General features: G+C 43.0%; 1 protein-coding gene across 1 annotated transcript in view; it reads right to left on the minus strand.

Moving 5' to 3' along the window:
* Window positions 1-19,311, minus strand: part of LOC148040292 (putative LRR receptor-like serine/threonine-protein kinase At1g06840) — a 33,442-nt gene extending 14,131 nt beyond the window's left edge. The window contains exons 1-12 of the mRNA XM_087698158.1: window positions 18,978-19,311; window positions 18,687-18,828; window positions 18,392-18,463; window positions 18,156-18,227; window positions 17,859-18,002; window positions 17,691-17,762; window positions 17,524-17,595; window positions 17,369-17,440; window positions 3,271-3,339; window positions 3,074-3,142; window positions 2,757-2,828; window positions 2,445-2,534 (exon numbers count right to left, since the gene is read on the minus strand). Coding sequence (XP_087554284.1) covers window positions 2,445-2,534; window positions 2,757-2,828; window positions 3,074-3,142; window positions 3,271-3,339; window positions 17,369-17,440; window positions 17,524-17,595; window positions 17,691-17,762; window positions 17,859-18,002; window positions 18,156-18,227; window positions 18,392-18,463; window positions 18,687-18,828; window positions 18,978-19,092 — 1,061 coding nt within the window. The 5' untranslated portion in view covers window positions 19,093-19,311. The remainder of the gene's footprint in view (window positions 1-2,444; window positions 2,535-2,756; window positions 2,829-3,073; window positions 3,143-3,270; window positions 3,340-17,368; window positions 17,441-17,523; window positions 17,596-17,690; window positions 17,763-17,858; window positions 18,003-18,155; window positions 18,228-18,391; window positions 18,464-18,686; window positions 18,829-18,977) is intronic.
* Between the last annotated feature and the right edge of the window lie 1,215 nt (window positions 19,312-20,526).

Below are 20,526 nucleotides of genomic sequence, written 5' to 3' on the forward strand. Positions count from 1 at the left end.
TCAACAAACTTCATGGGGCCACATCCACCTGAACAGAACAGCCCAAGTGCCCATTAATCATTCCATGGGAAACAACAGTATCCAAACAGCCTACACGAGTCAAATCCTGGTTCCATAAAGCTAATAAGAATTAGTTTCTAAGTACTCTAATATAGACACCTGAGGATAATCCAAAGAGTCCCTTAGCCACATTGGATTTCTTAAACTTAAGGGTGTAAAAGAATCATCTGCCAATGACTGACCAAGCATTATTTTCCATTGGGAAGAATCACCCTAAGTAGCTCACCTCCAATGCAAGGGTATACAACGAAGCTAACATCAGATGAGTTAGTAGGGAGAACAACAAAGGACTGAGAAGACAACCGTGTCTAAGTGAGTGAGAGCAATTTCTTGAAATACACCCCCATGGAGCATCATGTGGGTAGTTCCATTGTGATTGGTGGTATTAATGATATTTGTGATCTGAGGAGAGCAGCCATGTGGAGAAAAAGTTCAAATGACATGCTCAATATATTTTTCAATAGCTTGCCATTAACATCTTTCATTGCTTTTATCTGAGCCACATAAACTACTCTGGATATGGAAATTCCTGCATCAACACTGGTCCAATTACAGTATTAAATAAATGTGCTGATAAGAAGCCTTGTCCATAGGTGATCAAAATAATGTTTATAGGTCTGTATGCTGAAACATGTCCAGCCTGACTTTTGATAATGGGGATGGCAGTCATATTTCACCTAGCTGAATGCTTAAGTTAGCTACTCTTTCCAGAAGACCAGAATGTAAGCAAAAACCATATCTGGGATATGCCTCACACTGGTGGCCTTCGAGGTGGAAGAGACTTTTCATGATAAGCCTAAGCTTATTCATAAGACCATACTACCTCAGATGGATAAGCTTTGATAATGGGAAGGGTAGTCATACTTCCTTCACCTAGCTGAATGCTTAATTTAGCCACCCTTTCCAAAAGATGGGAATGTACGTAAAAAACATCTCTGGGATATGCCTTACACCATGGTGGTCTTTGAGGTGGAAGAGACATTTCACGATAAGCCTGAGCTTGTTCATAAGACCATACTACCTCGGATGGATAAAGTTACAAAAGTACCATACATTTAGGATATTATAAAAATATTTCTTGCCATCATAAAACCGTATTACATTATCCAATAAGCTATGAAAGTATCATTAAAACCATCCATATGCATAGAGCAGCTCATTAGGCAGCCCATGCCATCTCAAACTCTTGAAAGATGTGACAAGAATTCTCCACTTCTTATAAAGTAGCAACCAAATTACAGAGTCATTTGAATTGTAATTGAATCAAACAAATATTGGCAGGCAGCAATGACCAGATCTGGAAGAATTTCCAGTGGGCTCAACAGGGATCAGGGTAATCTAATTTAAAATCAACTAAGGCCAAGTACACACCATACCCTAAGGAAGCTGCAATTTCTCCATATCCTCCCTAGCCTATGTTTGATGCATAGTTTTCAAGTACGAAAGGTACGATACGGTATGGTACGATAAAATACAATACTAAATGGTACCTTAAGATTTTATAAGGTACGGTACCATATTAGTACAAAAAAAAAAACTTGATTATTTTGGACTAAAGATAATAGAATAGATATTTCAAGTCTAAATAGCAATGCTATTAGAGTATATAAGATGAGTACTTGAGGGTAACATGCCAAAACCTAATGTTGCATGTGCAACATGCGCTACTGCTACCTACAACTTATAACTACATAGATAGGAGTGGATACATCATATATGCATGATCATACAAATAAGAGAAGTGTGGGCTTGAGAGAGAGAAGTTTGAGAGATTGTTTGAATCTCAAATAATCTAATCTCATGGGAGAATCATATTAATATAAGGAGCCTTTAGCTCGTCCCAAAGTGCAGTTTGAATGGGAAAGATGTATCCATTAAGTTGGTACCTTATGGTACTAATACGTAAGGTATGGTACCTAAAGTATGGTATAGTATCAAACCTTTCGTACGTGGTACTAGTGCAAATATGGTTGAGAGAGAGGAAGAGGCTAGAGAGAGAGAGAGAGAGAAGGTTGAGAGAGAGAGAGAGAGGAGAGGCTTGAGAGAAAAAGAGGGTGTGAGAAGCTTGAGAGAGAGAGGCTTGGGGGAGAAATAAGAAAGAAAGAAGGAACAAAAAAAGACAGGAGAAAGAAAAAAAGAAAGTTGTAGACTTAAAGGAGAGTGGCCAAAAAGTGCCCATTTTTTCGTACTAAACCGTACGGATACGTACCGTACCGTACCGTACAGATCAGTCCATACTATGAGCGGAGACAACCCTGGTTTGATGCACCCGAGCAAAAAGAAAAAGAAATTTATTTCTCAAAGCATCAACACATGGCAGCAGTTTCTATTTATCATATTTTCATTATTTCACTACACAAAACAGTGAGTAAAACAACACTTACAGAATAAGTTTCGAGTCAGCAGATGTAAATTCATTATGCACTAGTTGACCTCCCAAAACGGTTCCATTCAAAGAGTTATTGCGCACAGATCTGTAATCAAAAAGAGTTTACCAGCACTAGATGTAGCTCGCTTAAAAGAGGAACATCTTTGCTATCTGTGATCATAGCTAAAACTGTTAAAAATACTTGGAAGAGTAGCTATAAATTGCTTCAAGTTGAAGCCATTTTCACAAATAGCTAAACAAGGAGTAAAGGCACAACAGGAAATACAATGTGATCATTTCTCTCGTGACCTAGATTTTGTATACTCACAACAGCTCCAGTTGTAATAATTGATAATAGACAGATGGCACTTCCCCGTCAAAGTTATTGAAAGATAGGTCACTGCAAACAAAAAAAAAATCCCCACAAGTTCCTGAATACAACAATTGCATTAAGTTGAAAAGACTCAAACACCATCAGTTGCCTAGTGGTAGACTTGAAAGTGTGTACAAGCAACATCTAAAAGAGGAGAGAGGAAGTAACAAAACATTAAGTTGAGTGTATACAGATATACAGTATATCCATTCACACAGCGTACCGCACCCAATAGACCAATGAACATTGAAGTGTACTATCTGGAAGCTTACATGGTCGTCATATGTTGAGACTGGTTGCCAGATGGAAGGGAACCAATCAAGTTGTTATGACTTAGATCCCTTTTGAGCAATCGCACAAGAAGCAAAGGTTAGAATTTAAACTGATGTAGTGTGACAAAATACGTGATAACCTCAACCACATTAAAAATGTTAAACCATATTCCACAACCATCGATTTCTGGACTTACAGATATTCCAGAGTATCAACTTCCAGTAAGTCTGGGATTGTTCCACTCAAATTACAATTCCTCAAACTCCTGCAAAAATGACAGGAATGAAAATGCCTAGCCTAGATTCATCAACTAAGATTGTGACCTCCACATAGTGAAAAGTTTAACCATAAAAAGCTTTGATATTCTGGCCCATTCAGTAAATTTTTACTTTGGTAATAACTTAACTGCTTATAGTGTGGCCTCTGCACCTCCACCATCACAATCTCTTAATAATGCTGTTTAATCATCTTCCACTTCGCTTACCTCAACTAATCTAGGAGCCAAGTCCTTTTGCCACCCATGTGCACAACATTTCTTACACGCCAGAGTTGCACCAAGTAAGATTACGATTTCCTAGACTTTTGAACAGCAATTTACTAAAAATATCCTATTTTTGAGCCCTCTTACTACTACCTTTATTTTTATCACACAATGATAACTTGACTGCTTGTAGTGTGACCAGTACACCAGAATCTTCACCTCCTAATACATTGTAGTTTCATTTTCTACATTGCCAAATTAACATATCTGAACTAATCTAGAAACCAAGAGGGTCATTTTGCCACATTTATATATGCACAACAATCCCCAATTGTCATTCTCCACTGTTTCTTCTCATATGCAATTACATGCCATCACCAGTTGTCCTTGACATACGGTATAAAAAACACATAAATGCTGCACTTTCAACTCTACAAAATGGATAGAAAGAGAGGGTACAAGCGATGTTGCTGCAGAGGGATGAGCAGGCACACAGACAAGTGGACTAGACTAACTCAAAAGCTGAGTCATAGCAATCAGGCTGAGGCGAAGAAGAGGCAAAAATGGAAGAGAGGAATCACCAGGAAAAAATTAACCCTTTTCAGCCCAAAATCTTAGATGCTTTTGTCCTAGGTCAGCCAAAAATAATTTTGCACTTTTGAACTCTTTCTTGACTAGTATCCATAATCCTGCTCAGCTGGACTATTGCTTAAGCTGTTGAAACCCAAAGAATCATGTGAAGAGAGAGGGATAGGAGGGAATTGTGATTGATTAACACCATCAACATGCTCATATGAAACATAAGGTAATGTACCAGGTATATCTGAAGACATACGTCTGCCTCTAGAGCCTCCTCTATGAAACATAAGGCAATGTACCAGGTATATCTGAAGACATATATCTGCCTCTAGAGCCTCCTCTGTGGACTTTACCATACTGATACCAATCATGGTCTCCATGGTAACTTACAATTGGATCCTCCACAATATATCAAAAGGATTATACAAACCTAACACCTAGCCCGGCTGTGATGAGGACAAGGGTGTCATCCTGAATGTGGTATGTCCTCCCTATATGGGGGGGTGGCCACCCTCACCAGCTAACTCTAATTGATGTGCATTTTGTAATGGAGTGTAGATTGAAGACAGAGGAGTGTAGTCGGGATGTTGTCTATACAAGTACTTAGTGAATTCCATGTCTAACATTTGCTCAACATCTAGTAAGGTGGATGAAGATGAGGGAAAGGATGCTTTGTCTTCCCCATTGAGAGCATAATGCTGCCTAGAAGCCTCCAATGTGATAGAGAGGCCTAAGAAGGCATGATGGGTTCCCAAGAGAAAGGTGTCTCAGCCATTGTGAATTGGTTAAGTGTTGCATGTGTCACTCATACAAGCCAAGCCTTCAAGATAGTCGCAAGATAAACTTCAGTGGAGCACCGACTTTAATACCATGTGAAGATATGCTAGGGTTTGCATTGAGAAAACATAGAATGTACAAAAATGACTAAAAGGAAAAGTATAACCTAATTGAAAGAATGAATGCTGAATAATGAGTGAATGAATGTACGCAATGCTCAAAAGCAAGCAATCCAACAGCTAATAAGTCATGGGAGCGAGCTGAGGGAAAGTGTTAGAGAGCATCATCCACCAAAGATAGATCCCAAAGTTGTTGAGATGTCGAGCTCTACATGAGCTGGCATCCACTACATGCCTTGGTGATATGACAAGATATTATTCATTGGCATGTAGTAAGGTGACCGACATGAGGATATACCAATGATTTTACGGCTAGACTACACCCACGTAGTCCATTCTTAGTTATGGCACATTCATAGTGCCACCTCTTCTTTCCGTAGTGGGTTCACACTTAGTGACCATGCATACATAAGTTGTAGTACTTTCATATTAGTCTTTTATCATGTTGTAGACTTAATTCTTTGTGTGGAAGAAGAAGAAGAAAGAAGAAGATTTCAACCCTATCTCTCTGTGTTCTCAAGTCTCCATTTCTTTTGTGTGTGTGCTCTTGGGTCTTTCACCTCTCTCCCCTCTTGTTTCTTTTCATAGTATCAAAGCCATCCCACAGCTGCATGGAGCTCGATTGAAGGCTGAGGTGAAGGCGTTGGAGCACGAAAGCAAGCAAGTAATAAGTAAGAAGCTCTTCCACCTTGCTTGATTGACCTTGGGTTATAGCTGTAGGAATTTCCTGAGGCTAACACGGCTGCAATCTCCAATTGCAGTGAAACTTGGTGAGAAGGAAAAATAATGTATATACTACAGATAAGCCCTTTAGGACTTGCTTGTTGTGATTTTTTGCATCTAGGGTCATTTTGGCCTCCATTCTAAATCTGCAAATGTTCCTGACAATAGTTTTTGGGTATATTGCAATTTTGGTTGTGTCGGAAGTTTTACAGGTGCACAGGTTACAAATATCGAATCTGCAAGGTTTCACGTGTTTGTTGGATTACAAACACAAGGCATCTGCATACAGATTGCAAATTGCGGTTATTATTGTGCAATCAATAAAAAAGGCTGTGTGTTTAGTTGTGGTGCACTCGGTATCAAATTACTTGCATATTGCAATTTTTTATAAATTGTTTTTTTGTCAAAATATCTAACAACTTTAACCAAATTGTTAGCGAGAAGCTTAATAAGAACAATTATCCTGCATGGAAGTTCAAGATGAAAAATTTCTTGAAAGGCAAAGATGTTTGGAATTACATTGAAGGAGACATTGCAATAGCACCCAAAATACCTATGCAAAATGCTACTATAGCACACATAAAGGCTAAGAAAGACACAAAGTAAAGTCATGTATTGGCTATCTGTCAGTGTCACAGATAGCATGATGCGCTATTTGTACGAATCCGATACTCCCGTTGTTGTATAGAAGAATCTAGAAAGGCTATTCGAAGTAAACACAAAGGCCAGAAAGCTACAACTCAAGTCAAAGCTGAACCAAGTGAAAAGAGGGAACTGTCCATTAATGAGTGTCTTGAAGATCAAGAGTATTGTGGAAACTCATGGGTCTATCAATGTGGTAGTTGATGATGATGATGTTGTGTGTGCATGCTTATACAGACTTGGAGATTAATACAAAAGTTGAAGTCATCTATGAATACAAGGAATGATATCTTTGATTTTGTAGACTTGATTTCTATATTGATTGTCATGGGGATGCGAAATTTTGAGATTCTTTAATCTTAACGATAACATTTGACTAAGATATTAATCAAATGTGCAAGGTTGTGTAGCACATGTGATGCACATTGCAGTTATTTCATAGTAACAAGCAAAGGACTCTGAGGATGCAGCAAGTATCAAAGGCAAAAGTTGTAATTAAATATGTCTGATGGGTACTAGGTGGTAATTGGTGTCAAATTTGGATCTAGACTAATTTATTGGCCACTAATGTCAGTGGTGACATTAGATACTACACATTAATTAATTAATTAATGCCCCTCTAAGGACCAATAACTGCTTAGCGATACTTGAAAGATAAATTGGCCTAGCCAATTTAATTATTGGCTAGTAAAATTAATTTTTGAGCACTAGAATAATTATTAAATTAATTTTTAAATTAATATTCTGAAAATTAATTTAATGAGCTAGATAATGTTGAAATTAATTTTTTTAAATTAATATTCTGAAAATTAATTTAATAAGCTAGATAATGTTGAAAAATGAGATTAGAAGGCTGCCACTTGGCAAAACTTGCCTACACAAGTGAAAAAAACGTTTTAAGGAGCCAATGAAAGTCTATTCCAACTATTGTGAGAGAGAATAAGATTGTTAGAAAGCAAGGAAATGCAATTTGGAGCCCTCCAGGAGCAAGTGACAACAGCCCAAGGTCTTTTTGGCATAGGTGACAGCATATACGAGGGGGCAGCAGTCTTTCTAGTGGTCCTAAGCTGTAGATGACAGCTTCCATGGCTATTTGAACAAGGCAACAATTGCTCTTCAGTATTTTCTCGCGATGAAACTCTGAAATTTTCTCTCTCTACTGCATTCTCTCTCATCCCCTAGCCATCTCTTAAGTTATCTCAGCATTTTCCAACAGTTTGAGTCATCAGAGGAAGAGATTTCAGTCAATCTTTGTTGTAAAGCCCAATTTACAATAGAAATTAGGGTTTTGACAACCGTCTCGGGATGCATGCTCAGAATTGAGAGCCTAGAACTTGAATTCTAAGAGCTGAAATTGAGGGATTTCAAGGAGATTTAAGGGGCCAACCAGTAAATATCAGATTTGGGGCTGAATTTGTCTTTCAAGGAGTAGGGTAAAGGCCAATCCCCAAGCAAACCAAGGGAAAAATTGGTTCAAAGGATTACTAGTCAGTTTTGACAGCAAGGAGCACTTGGATTAGTGGAGGAGATCAGAGGATCTCAGTTGTACTCCTTCCTTTTGAAATATAAGATAAATAAATACTGCAAGGGACACCAATTTGGAGCCAACTGGATGTCCAATGTCCAAGATTAAGGTGATAAAGTGTACATCTTCAGTTTATGTGAATCTTATGCTTGCTGTAATTAGTGCTTAATCAAGTTATTTACCACCCTATTCAAGGAGGAAGGCTAGTTTCAATTGATACTTGAAGAAAAGAACCTTGGCTTGGATTCCTCTTCTCAAAGAAAAAACAAGTCTGAACAAATATTTACTCTACTAGCAGAGATTGAAATTATCGGGAACGAAGTTTAAAAAAAAACTTCTGCCGTCGCACCACGTCTACTATCCCACCCCCCCTCCCCCGCCTGATCCCTCGCATCAGCCCACCTGCTCCCCCTCACCTGCCCCACCTGCTCCTAGCCGCCGCCAACCCGCCACCGCCAGCCCTCGCCCGTCGCCTACCCTTGCCCCACAGCGCCCACCCCACCTACTCATGGTTACCGCCAGCCTGCCTGTCGCCTACTCCTGCCCTGCAACCCCCAACCACCACCCCACCTGTGCCTGGCCGCCGCCAACTCGCCTGGTCCTGACCTACAGCCCCCCGACCACCACCCCACCTGCTCCTGGCCGCTGCCAACCCCCGTCACCTGTTATTGCTCTGCAACCCCTTGCCCCGTCTGATAGACCCACCACCCGCGCCCGCCCCCCCCCCCCCCCCCTCCTCACCATTGCCCCCCCCTCAGTTACTCCCTCCCCCCTGCAGCAACTCCCTCCTCCGATAGCACAGCAGCGTGATAAGTAGGTTCTTAGCAGGGACGCGCAATGGAAACCTCTGGTTAGACGCCGGTGCATTCTGCGAGTGTCTCCCAGTCAAAAACCTTGTGCATCATCCTCTCTAAGGAACAGCTCTTAGTCGTCCGTGCCACAGAGCTGGAGTTGAAAGAAACTGCGATCTTTGGTCATGTCGTTGAACACTCCCCATAGAGGGCCCAGTTGTGGGATTGGCTCCACTCCACACTGCAGATTGACACAACGCAGATCGCGGAGGCAGTCCTCATGGGTCAAGGGATCTTCATGGTTCGACTCACCTCTGCAGATGCAGCTCGTGAGTTAGTGGAGAGCTCGTCCTATGCCTCCACGAAGGGGGTCATTTACATGGTTCCCTGGTATAGCAGCTTCACAGTGAAGACATTTGCGCTCCATAACAGATTTCTCAGACATCCAATCACCTTACTTTTCCCCGGACTGGCGGTAGAGTACCACCAGTTAGTGGAGGACTTTGGACAGCTCTTCGGCACAGTTCTTTATGCCTCCTTCACGGATGCAATGATAGCTGCAAGAGTCCCAAAGGTACAAGTGGCCTTGAAAGACACAAAGAGTATACCAAAGTTCATGGAGATTGAGGCAAGAGGTCACTCCTTTAGGCAACAGGTCATTGTGATTGGGCAACTAGGGCAGTGCCTGCACTGCCACGACTTTGGGCATTAGGCAGCAAATTGCACGTGTTTTAGAGCCAAGGCGGCTCTGCCGACAGGCCCGTAGGTGAATGCTAATGGCTTCATATGGGTCCAGAGACGATAGAGAGGGAGACAGTAGGGGGGGCTGCAGCCAACTCCTCAAACACAGCCTCGACAGCAGAGAGCAGGAGGGTGAGCGACGGCCCCTCGGCAAAGCACTCTGCAGCCCCCCTGCCTACCCCACCTGGTAGGACCGCAGTCCCCCATATCCACCACCCGCGCCACAGACTACCTCACCTAAGATCCCATAGCTCCCACACCCACCCCCTCCCACCTCCCATACCCCCCCAACTGACCCTGGCCCACAGCCCCCCCCACACCCGCCACGTACCTTCGACCATCCCACCATCCCTTGATTCTCTTTCCCCCACCACCTCCCCTACCGAGCACCCCCTAATCCGCACCCAGTTCAAGTGATCCCCCCCAACCCCACCCCGAGCCACACACGCCTACATCCTCCTCGCACCAGCAGTTTTCCCCCTCCCACACAACCACCAGCTCATCTGCCCCTACCGCCTGTCACAATTTCCTAAGATAGGCACAACTGTTGCCACAGGAGTTCTTCCGCAGTGGCCCATGGTTCTACCTGAGAGTTGCGGAGCGCGGAGAGTTCCCACTACCTCTAGAGGTGGGGATCTTCATAGTTCATAAGTCAAGGAGGGGCAAGGTCCATCTACTAGCACCACCGGATGGACCAAACTACGCTTTTTTCTTTCAGTCCTCTCACTCAAGGGATTGGACGACAACACAGATAGAGGAGGAGTTGAAGATCCAGGTAGCGGACCACATCTCCCAGTGGATGGAAGAAGGACTGGCATTATTTGCATAGTAGTGGTCTAGTTGCATGATGGACATTAACTGGTAGGCTGGTGCTTAAGTCCCACGCTTGAGCATTATCTTTCAAGCCCCTCCACAGTGGAGAGCTCCGAGGGATGTGATCGAGTGGCCCCTGGCACAGGCGGCCTGTTTCTACCAGTATATATCGTCACGACTCTCAGCATGGCTCATAGATGCATTGGTAGTACCACTTGGAGCATCTATCACCCTTATGGTCCGCCCGAGGGCCACCATGGGGAACTGGAGTTCACCGTCCAAGCCCGCTACAAAGAGGACTTGCATGCCCCATAGTTTTTCCTCCTCATCAACAGCCTCCACACCGAACAGATGCCTGTTCGGTCAGTTCACAGGTTTTCCCATGAGCTTACACCTTGCATCCTGGAATGTGAATAGTCTCCACTACAGTGGGGCACGTGGTTCCATGAAGTTGATTGTTCAGCAGGAGTTGTAGCCGGCCCTTGCGGGACGGTTAGATATCCTACTTCTACAGGAGCACAAGCTTACCCCCTCCCAGGCCCATCGGGCAGGAAAGGTTCTCCCAGGCAGGTCACACACCTACTGTGAGTACGCCATCCGTGCCCACCACAAGAGTGGAGGCATATGCACCTCTATTGGCCCGAGTCCTACCGCCTGCGTACAGGATCATAGGGCGATTGTGGCAGGAGAGTTCTATGGGTCGGGTTGGATATTGGAGACTCATGCCTCGAAGTCCTCAATGTCTATGCCCCCACTGAGGTCAGGGCATGCAATAGGTTCTGGGTGGAGATTGCAACACGACTCCCAGAGGTGGACTCCTAGATTGTTGGAGGAGACTTTAACAACTTGGAGGCCTTAGAAGACTAGTAGGGTAGAGGTAGAAACTACCAGGGTATGGTTGGGGAGAAGCAAGAGGCATGGGAGATCTTCCTACTGGCAGTAGGAGCTCGGGATGCTTGGACAGACCTAGCTTTTCATAGGAGGGAAAAGTCATTGGACTTCTCGTGGGGATACAAGCGGCTAGGCGGAGTCTTGCTGGAGCGGTTAGATAGGTTTTATGTGGGAGAGTGGGGATGCTCTCGCGAAGGCCAGATAGGGAAGTTGACTGGCACCACTCTGTCTGATTACTACCCGGTCCTCCTCACACTTGACCCCCCTGCATCTTCCCTAGGTACACGATCATGTCGGATCCCCGACTCGATCTACAGGAGAGAGGAGGTGAAGAGACAAATAGAGCACATTTGGACTAGGGAGTGGAGTAGAAGGGACCGCATCACAGAGGAGGTTGCAGAGGTCCTAGCCGAGTCGATCAGTGTCTGCTAGGAGGCAACCCTACAGACCAGGCAGCAGTGTTGGGAAGAGGAGAGAGCACTGCGGGACCTAGCAGCCACGCAGAGATTATTACAGGAGACACCAGGGATCCCATCCTCCACGCACAGAAAGTGCGCGCACGAGTAGCCATCGCCGGTCTAAAGGACAAGCACTCGGAGTTTTCATTCCCCACCTCAGCAGCCTTCTGGGCGCAGAAGGGGGACACGATGTGCAGGGAGTTCTTTCAGGCACACCAGCCCCGCACCTCAGGAGAGCAGATACACAGCCTTCGGGATCAATATGGGAGGATTCACTCTAAACCAAAAGAGATGATGGAGATTGCCACTGACTACTACAAACACCTTTTCCAGCAGGAGACAACCTCAACCAGAGGACTGTGTTGTAGACAGCAGGTCTGGGATCACATCCCGTCCCTCACAGAGGAGATGGGACCCTCCCTCCCAGCCCCTTCACAGAGAAGGAATTAGAGAAGGCTTTCCACATACGACGAGCAGAAATGCCCGAGAGAGGATGGCCTCTCTAAGGCCTTCTTCACCACCTTCTGGGAGGTAGTGAAGGACCCCTTATTGCTGACTTTCCAAGAGATTTTCAGTTCAGGTTGGATGCCATAAGAAGTTTATCGGCAGGTGTTATCAGTCTCCTCCCCAAAGGGGAAGACCACTTGGAGCTATCCTAGTGGAGACCGATCACCCTGTTGCTAGTTGTCTATAAGGCATTGGCAAAGATGATTGATAGGCGACTCCGCCTTGTGCTTCCAGACATCATTCATGACACACAGACAGGCTTTGTCTGGGATAGGAGCATCCTGGACAATGTCTTTACCTTCTTTGAGGCGACAGAGTGGGCCCAGCACAGTGGTCAGGATTGGCGGTACTACTCCTGGATTTTGAGAAAGCCTATGATAGGGTAGACTAGGACTTCTTGGAGGGCACCATGGAGAGGTTGGGCTTCCCCCAGGCATGGATCCATGGGGTCTCCGCACTCTACAAATCAGCCACTAGCAGGGTTCTCAGAGATGGCAAGAGAGGGGAGAAGTTTCGGCTAGAGAGATTGGTACAGCAAGGCTGCCCACTAGCCCCATATCTGTTCCTACTCTTTGCAAAGGCAATGTCTCACTTCCTCAGATCACGTGAGTGGGTTACGCGGCCTCGGACTTCTAGTGAGAGAGGAGACACAGCTTTTAGACTCAGAGTATGCAGATGATACAACATTTACATAGAGGACGATGAGTTGATGCTGGAGAGGGTGAGACTAGCTCTCGAGGTGTTCTGTACTACAGCAGGAGCGAAAATCAACTGGCAGAAGTCGGTTGATTTCCTTATAGACCCGAACTATCAGGAGTAGCTTGGCCCCCCGGCACGAAAGACGGTAGAGCTCGGGGAGGTATGGGCCGCTAAGTTTTCACCGACAGGTATCCCCCTACAGGTGGTAGGCAGAGTGGGCAGTGTCCCGCAGGGAACTTTCTTCACCATTCAAGAGGGGAGGCGTCTGGCCCTTGGCTGGATTTACAAGGTCGGCATAAGTCAGATGGATCTATTGAGCGTTATAAGACATGACTTGTTCCCAAATGGGATATGAAACTCGTGGTATTGATTATAAGGAGACTTTGTTCCATTGGCTAAAATAGCCACTATAAGGGCTGTTATAGCAGTGGCTATATCAAAAGGTTAGATCATGCATCAAATGGATATTAAGAATGTTTTCTTGCAGGGGCAATTGCAAGAGAAAGTTTATGTGGAGCAGCCACATGGTTATATAGATAAGAATCATTCAAATTATGTATGCCGACTTCATGAGGCCTTGTATGGGCTGAATCAAGCACCCAACGCTAGCATGATAGGATTACAGAATGCCTTGTCAACATTGGATTTTGCAGAGCATACGTTGATCACTCACTCTATATCTATGAGAGTAATACAGATATTGTGGTTATTACTATATATATGGATGATTTGATTATTATGGGTAATAGTGAGATAGAGATTGACCACGTAAAGGATCTCCTCAAGACTAAATTTGAAATAAATAATTTAGGAGAGCTGCGCTATTTTCTTGGCATAGAGATAATCAAGACTCCAGAGGACATATGGTTGTCACAGAGATAGTATGCGTTGAATATGTTGAAGAAGTATGGTATGGCTAACTGTAAGCCTATTTCTATACCTTGGATGTTAATGCTAAGCTTCGTACATGAGGGTGACTTGATTGAGAATATCACAATGTATTGAAAGATTGTGGGCAGCCTTATCCATTGACGATCACTAGGCTAGACCTATAACGATACAGTTGGTTTGGAGAGTCGGTTTATGCAGCTTCCATGGAAGCCACATCTTGGATACAATGTGAGACACATTGCGCTATGTCAAGTCCACATTGGACTATGCCTTATTCTATGTTTTCCTTTAGCAGTGATGTTGTTACTTGGTGCAACAAAAAACAGCCGACAGTTGCCTTGCCTAGTACAAAGACAAAGTACAAAGGTGCTACAATTGCAACATGTGAGGTAGCTTGGTTACATAACTACTTGGTGATTTGGCATTGTAGGTAGACAAGAAGGTTATCATTTACTGTGATAACCTTAGTATTATTCAATTGGCTAGGAAACCAATGTATCATGCACATACCAAACACATAGAGGTCCATTACTAGTTTATTCAAAAGCAGGTTCTAACAGGTGATATTAACTTTGTGTATGTCAACACAGAGGATCAAGCTGCTTAAATTTTCACCAAGGCTTTGGAAGCTGAGAAGCTTCAATACTTTAGGACTATGCTTGGAGTTCACCAGCTCATGCTAAGCTCGAGTATTGAGATGTCAAGCCCTACATGAGCTAGCATCCACTACATGCCTTGGTAATGTGACAGAATATTATTCACTAGCATGCTAGGTGACCTACATGAGATACGCATATAATTCTACAACTGGACTACACCCACATAGTCTATCCTTGGTTATGGCACACCTTGGTTATGGCACATTTATAGTGCCACCTCTTCTTTCCTTAGAGGGTTCACACTTAGTGACTGCGTGTACATACATTGTGGTACTTTTAGATTAGTCTTTTATCACATTGTAGACTGAGTTCTTTATTTAGGAAAGAAGGAAGAAAGAATAAAACGATTTCAGCCCTATCTCCTTGTGTTCTCAAGTCTCTATTGCTTTTGTGTGTGTACTCTTGGGTCCTTCACCTCTCTCCCCTCTTGTCTATTTTCAAAGGTAAAAAACCATCAATTGAAGCAAAGCTTGATGAAGGAAAATGTAGGAAACTTAAAAGGCAATAGCTGGCGGCATGGATGTTGACATGGCAGTCCGTGCTGCCTGATATGCAACCCCTAGAAGCAATCCAGTAGTAGCTAGGTGATAATGAGGAAGGGCTGGAAACTACAAATCCAGCCTACTATGGTGATGGTGGCAGGAAGCACAATAACCAGACAGCTGGAGGCACAAAGATAATGCAAACATAGCAGTAAATGTCCACCAGGAGCTGATCAACAGCAAGTTGGCCTGCTCAAACAGCAAGTACAACAGTCAAAAGTCATGGATGATGATGGCAGCAGCTGGAGAGTGTCAGCCAAGAGGAAGCAATCATGGAGGAAAAAGGAGATGACGATGGACAATGGCAGCAACTGAAGACTCACTTGAGTGGGGTACAAGTGGCTTAGCAAACTCTTTATGTATAGAAGTGGAACCTGTGAACTGATGCTAGAGTTTGCTCTGAGAAAACACAAAATGTACAAACATGACCAAAACACAAGAATCTATGAAATAATGAAAGACGTAAGAACAATGAAGGAGATGTTGCACAAGATGTAGCACAGAATAGGAATCTACTACCATAATCAAGAGTACAATGGTTAAGCACTATCTCACACACTCCACAAGCTCCCTCTCCACACCAAGAATTTACAAGCCCAAGAGTAGCCGTTCTATACCACCAACTCACATCATCCTGATGAAATGTCAGCCAATGGGCCAAGAGTTCAAGAGTGGTGATCATACAATGAATGTGTACGATAGGGCCTTGAGACTTATAAATAGGACTCGGCTTCCCTAACCCTGAACTACCCTTAGTGCATTCGCACTAAATTACTTCATGATCACTGTAACCGGTGCTACTAGTACCCATCCAAACATCCAAGGATGTAACACTTTCCCCCTTATGAACGATTGTTGTCCTTAGCAACATCCTCAAGGGTAAAGTGGGGAAAACAACCCTTCAACAAACTTACTAACTCGTAGGTAGCCTCCACTTCTGGGTGGTTTTTCCACTTGATTAGATACTCAGGATAAACAATCCAATGGGATCATTTAATACTAAGGTCGAGAACCAATTCAAGTTTGAGTGTAACATAGCCAGTAGTATCCTCGAGCTGCAAGAGTTCCTCAATCAGAACTATCAGTTCACCTTGTTTCAATCATTCTTTCAAATAACTAACATGGAACATAGGGTGCACTCGAATTTCCAACAATAAATCCAGCTCCTAAGATATACTACTCATCATCTTGGTAACCTAAAAAGGACCACAATACCTTGAAGAAATTTATAGCACTTGCCAGTAGTCATTGAATCATAGTCAACCCACATGCCCTCCTCAAGCTCTCGAGGAGTACATTGTTGGTTACCATTAAACGTGGCACAATCCTCAGCCGTTTTAGTGCTTTCCTTCATAATCATCAACATTTATTGCATATCGTATAGAAAATTGAACAAGGATTGCATTTTCACTTCCTTGAGCTTGACGGTGATCAATGGTCTCAGCTCATAACTGTACATAAGCATAAACAGGCTACAACCAGTAGTTGAATGCTTAGCACTATTATAATCATAAATAGAGTAGTAGGCAGGACATACAAGAGTTTAATATAAGCAACGATTAACAACATAGTAGCTTGGCATGGTCTGCAAGGCATGATGCAGACCAATGATTGAGCAACGCTCCTGAAAAAATACTATCTCAGCCATATGGGAGCATCTGCTCTTTGAGAGACTACTCGAGGAAGCTTGGGGGATGCTTTAAGTGCTCTAAGAGGAAGGGAATGGGGATGATGGCTTCCTTTAAATTTGAGAAGCAGGATCCACTGGCGGAAAAAAATCCAACCTGTCTAATTTTCATTTTCTAGCTTAGAACAAAAGACATATAAATAAGGGTGGGTGTAATTCACCAACCACCAATGTAGCCCATTGATTGGATGCATATCAATCATTCCCACCAAGTCCTAAACCATCAAGTATGCCACCTTCCATGGACCCATGCCTAACAAAGATGCCTCAAACTATGAGTGTCTGTCCCATGACAGGAAGATCCTTGGTACAGCCAACAATGCTCAGCTTTATTGAACATTGAATCTACAATCCTCTCTGTGGTACAGAATGTGCCTGAGTAATTAGGCCTCACACTTACCAGTGCCCCCCAGAAGAGTGACTACTGAATAAAGCTACATCCTGCTTGCAAACACTGTCAATCTGTGCAGACAGCAAATCTGCCTGCTAAACTCTGTGAGACTCCCCAACCACTGTATATCTAGCAGCTGCATTTATGACACTAATCAGAACTGGTGATGGGAAACGTGACAACTAATTGTCAGAGTAGGGTTGTCTGGTTGCAGATTAAATGTGTAACCACTTTGTGGTTCAACGTGTTGGGGCTATTCTCTCAATTCAATCTGAAAAACTCTGAAAGAGGAAAGTATCCAATATAAAAGACTGGAAAGTTGATAAAAGCCAAAAGTGGATAAGATAAGAGAAGCTTGATAAGATCAGGATCACTGACAATTTTTTGAGATCACGCATCTTTGAGTAGTTCAAGGGTATTGAGCCATGGAAATGATTGTTGTCAAGTTGCCTGCATCACCCACAACAAAACTATTCTCACCAGGCATTTCTGCTCCAGTCTAAAAAACAAGCTGCTTTGACAGAAGCACTTACAAAATTATTAAAGTGGAGATATTCGACAGCTCTGGTGGTAATTCCCCGCTCAAATCATTGTTGTCCAATAAGCTGCACTCAATTGAGGCCAATGAGGTAAAACCAAAAAACATGCTAAACTCCTGGGCATTGAAGCTCTTTTTTAAAGCCGGGGAAGAGCAACTTACAGATGCAGCAGTGACTCGAGCCGTCCAAGCTGGCTAGGGATACTTCCTCTCAAAGAATTGTTATTCAAGTGGCTGTGTTCAACTAAGTTATAAAAGGTTCAGCTAAAACTATAAACTGGATGATATGTTTGCATGAGGCTTATTAGCAAAAGTGAGAAATTTACTGACAAATGTTGTGCTTGATTTAGATATTGAAGACTGGCAGGCACAGGACCCGATAAGTTGTTTGAATCTAACTGTAACCGGTTCAATTGAGAAAGGTTGCCCAACTCTGGTGGTATTGTCCCAGTCAATTTGTTACCACTAAGTAGCCTGCAAGTCCATGTTCAGTATCTGCATTAATTGTATGTAAACTCTCTTGACTGTTTAAGTTTTCCTGAAGCATCCATTAGACCAATAGCGGCAATAATATTGACCAGATTTTCAATCTAACAATCTGAGAACAGAAACAAATTGGATACTGACAGAAGATAAAGTTTGCTCAAAAGTCCAATTTCAGATGGGATCGAACCGGTAATATTATTCCACATAACATTCCTTCAGCAATACAAAAGTCCAAGCATCAGTGACATTAAGCCCCTCATTTAAACAATCTGACAATCCTTTTGTTAGCTCAATTCCAAATTGAATAGGCTTATGATGGAGAATATTGAAGGTCTGAATGGATTCATCAAGACATGAAACGTGACACCTTTACTTACAGAACAATGAGTCCCGTTAAGTTTCCAAAATCTGATGCGAGAGTCCCAGTAAAGTTCATGTTCAGCAAACGCCTGCAGTGTCCAAAGCATTACTCAGAAGACTAAACAGGAAGGCGCACGGGGGTGTACAGCGTGTGCAAGTGAACATTTATAGGCAGACATATGAAAGGCCATAGTGCCTGTGTCCACAAATGTGCACATGGCACAAGTTTGAATGTCTTAAAATGCAAGTCCATACATAAGAACTTGCAAAGGAGATCATTGCTTGCAGGGACAATGAAAATACTGCACTCACAGTTCCTGAACGTGCTGCCTTCCATTAACTGCAGAGCAAATAACTCCAGTCCACTGGCTTCCACAGGGATCGTCACCTTTCCAATTGCTTAATCGATTGAAGACGTCACCAAGGTTTCGTCTGATGGCACGCAGGGCAGCCACTGATCCAAAGAGAACAATTGGTGCCCTCTCTCTCTCTCTCTCTCTCTCTCTCTCTCTCTCTCTCTCTCTCTCTCTCTCGATATCGTCATTCCTGGCTCAAGTAACAGTGAAACAAATCAATTGAAAATTGCGAATCATTCTTACTAACCTTCGACTGGATCAGAATCAGCCATGCACAGTACTGAGAAGGCCATCAGAAGCATGAAAGGTAGCAAGGGAAGAGCGCCGGGCCTCTGGAGAGCAGCCATGTCGGTGGAAACCATTAGAGCTAGGTGTCGTGATACGTCTCGTGTTTTGATCTTCCCTACAAGACTCAGCCACTAGGCCTTCTTCAGCGCGGCTTGATGAGCTCCTGCAAGGTGACGTAGAATTCTCCTTTTGACTTTCGACTCTATCATCTGGTGTTACGTGAGCTGTTAGACATTCAACCCAGTCTCGCCTTGTATAATACCAAAAGATCGTATCAGCGAGTATGGTTGCCATCATTGCAAAGCTCATTAGACGTATCTTGTTTGCTTGACATTTTATGAGCATATGTATGTTGCTTCCCTTTGTTCACAAAAAATTAATTAAGTAATGCATGTATGTTGCTTCCCTTTGTTCACAAAAAATTAATTAAGTAATGCACTTTGTGCATGATAAATGGCATACTTCGCTCGAAATGATATGTTTTCTTAAGTTACTAAAAATTATGACGCAAGCTCAGTAGGTTTTGTTTGAGTCAACTAATTCATATGCTTATGTCTTCATTTTTTGTAAACCCATCTATAATTTATTATCACTCTGTGGATACTAAAGGTAGGTTTTATCTGAGTCCACCGATTCATATGCTTATGTCTTCATTTTTGTAAAACCATATATCATTTATTATCAATGTATTACCCCTCATTGTCCATCATGCTTTGTGAGAAAAAGTGGCATTGTCAAGCCAGCTATGCCTTATAGCTTCACATTTTTTTAAGAGCACAATTTTTTCCCTTTGTTGGCAAAATATGAAATGGGATGTGCCTCACATGCACGTGCATACACACATACTCTCTCTCTCTCTCTCTCTCTCTCTCTCTCTCTCTCTCTCTCTCTCTCTCTCTCTCTCTCTCTCTCTCTCTCTCTCTCTCTCTCTCTCTCTCTCTCTCTCTCTCTCTCTCTCTCTCCTTCCTGCTCCTCTTCTAGTACATTCCCTCTATATGTTTCCTTATGTTTTTTTGCAAAGTTTTTCCATGATGTTCTAATTTACTATTTTCAAACCCTCATCCATGAGAGTTGATCTCTACCACACCCCTACGCATGCTTCAATCACCTCTCTAAAAGTTTGGTGTCTTATCGATATATTTGCAATGGAAGGGTCTTAAGAGAACAATGTGTAGAATGTTGGAGTGCCATTTATAAATGTAACTTATGTAACTCAATCTACAAATAAACACACATCTAACTCAATCAAATGACACCATCAATCACAATTGTAGCAATTTGTAATCAACAAATCTAGCAACTTCAGCTAAGATTTAGTCTCTTTATTTATAAATGCATACAGATGTAGGTGCATCTGTAAATGATTGTGTTCACACACTTGTTTTAGGTGTTAGTGTAGAAAGACATTTATCAAAGGTGGTCCCATCTACCATGAGAATGACTTTGTCATTTTCATTTTTGAGCAACTAAAGCCGATCATGACTTACTAACTTCAATAAATGATAGCA

The sequence above is a fragment of the Lygodium microphyllum genome, chromosome 2 (assembly GCF_053477565.2).
Source record: "Lygodium microphyllum isolate KBCC chromosome 2, Lygodium_microphyllum_v1.1.10, whole genome shotgun sequence".
NCBI classification, from domain to species: Eukaryota; Viridiplantae; Streptophyta; class Polypodiopsida; order Schizaeales; family Lygodiaceae; genus Lygodium; species Lygodium microphyllum.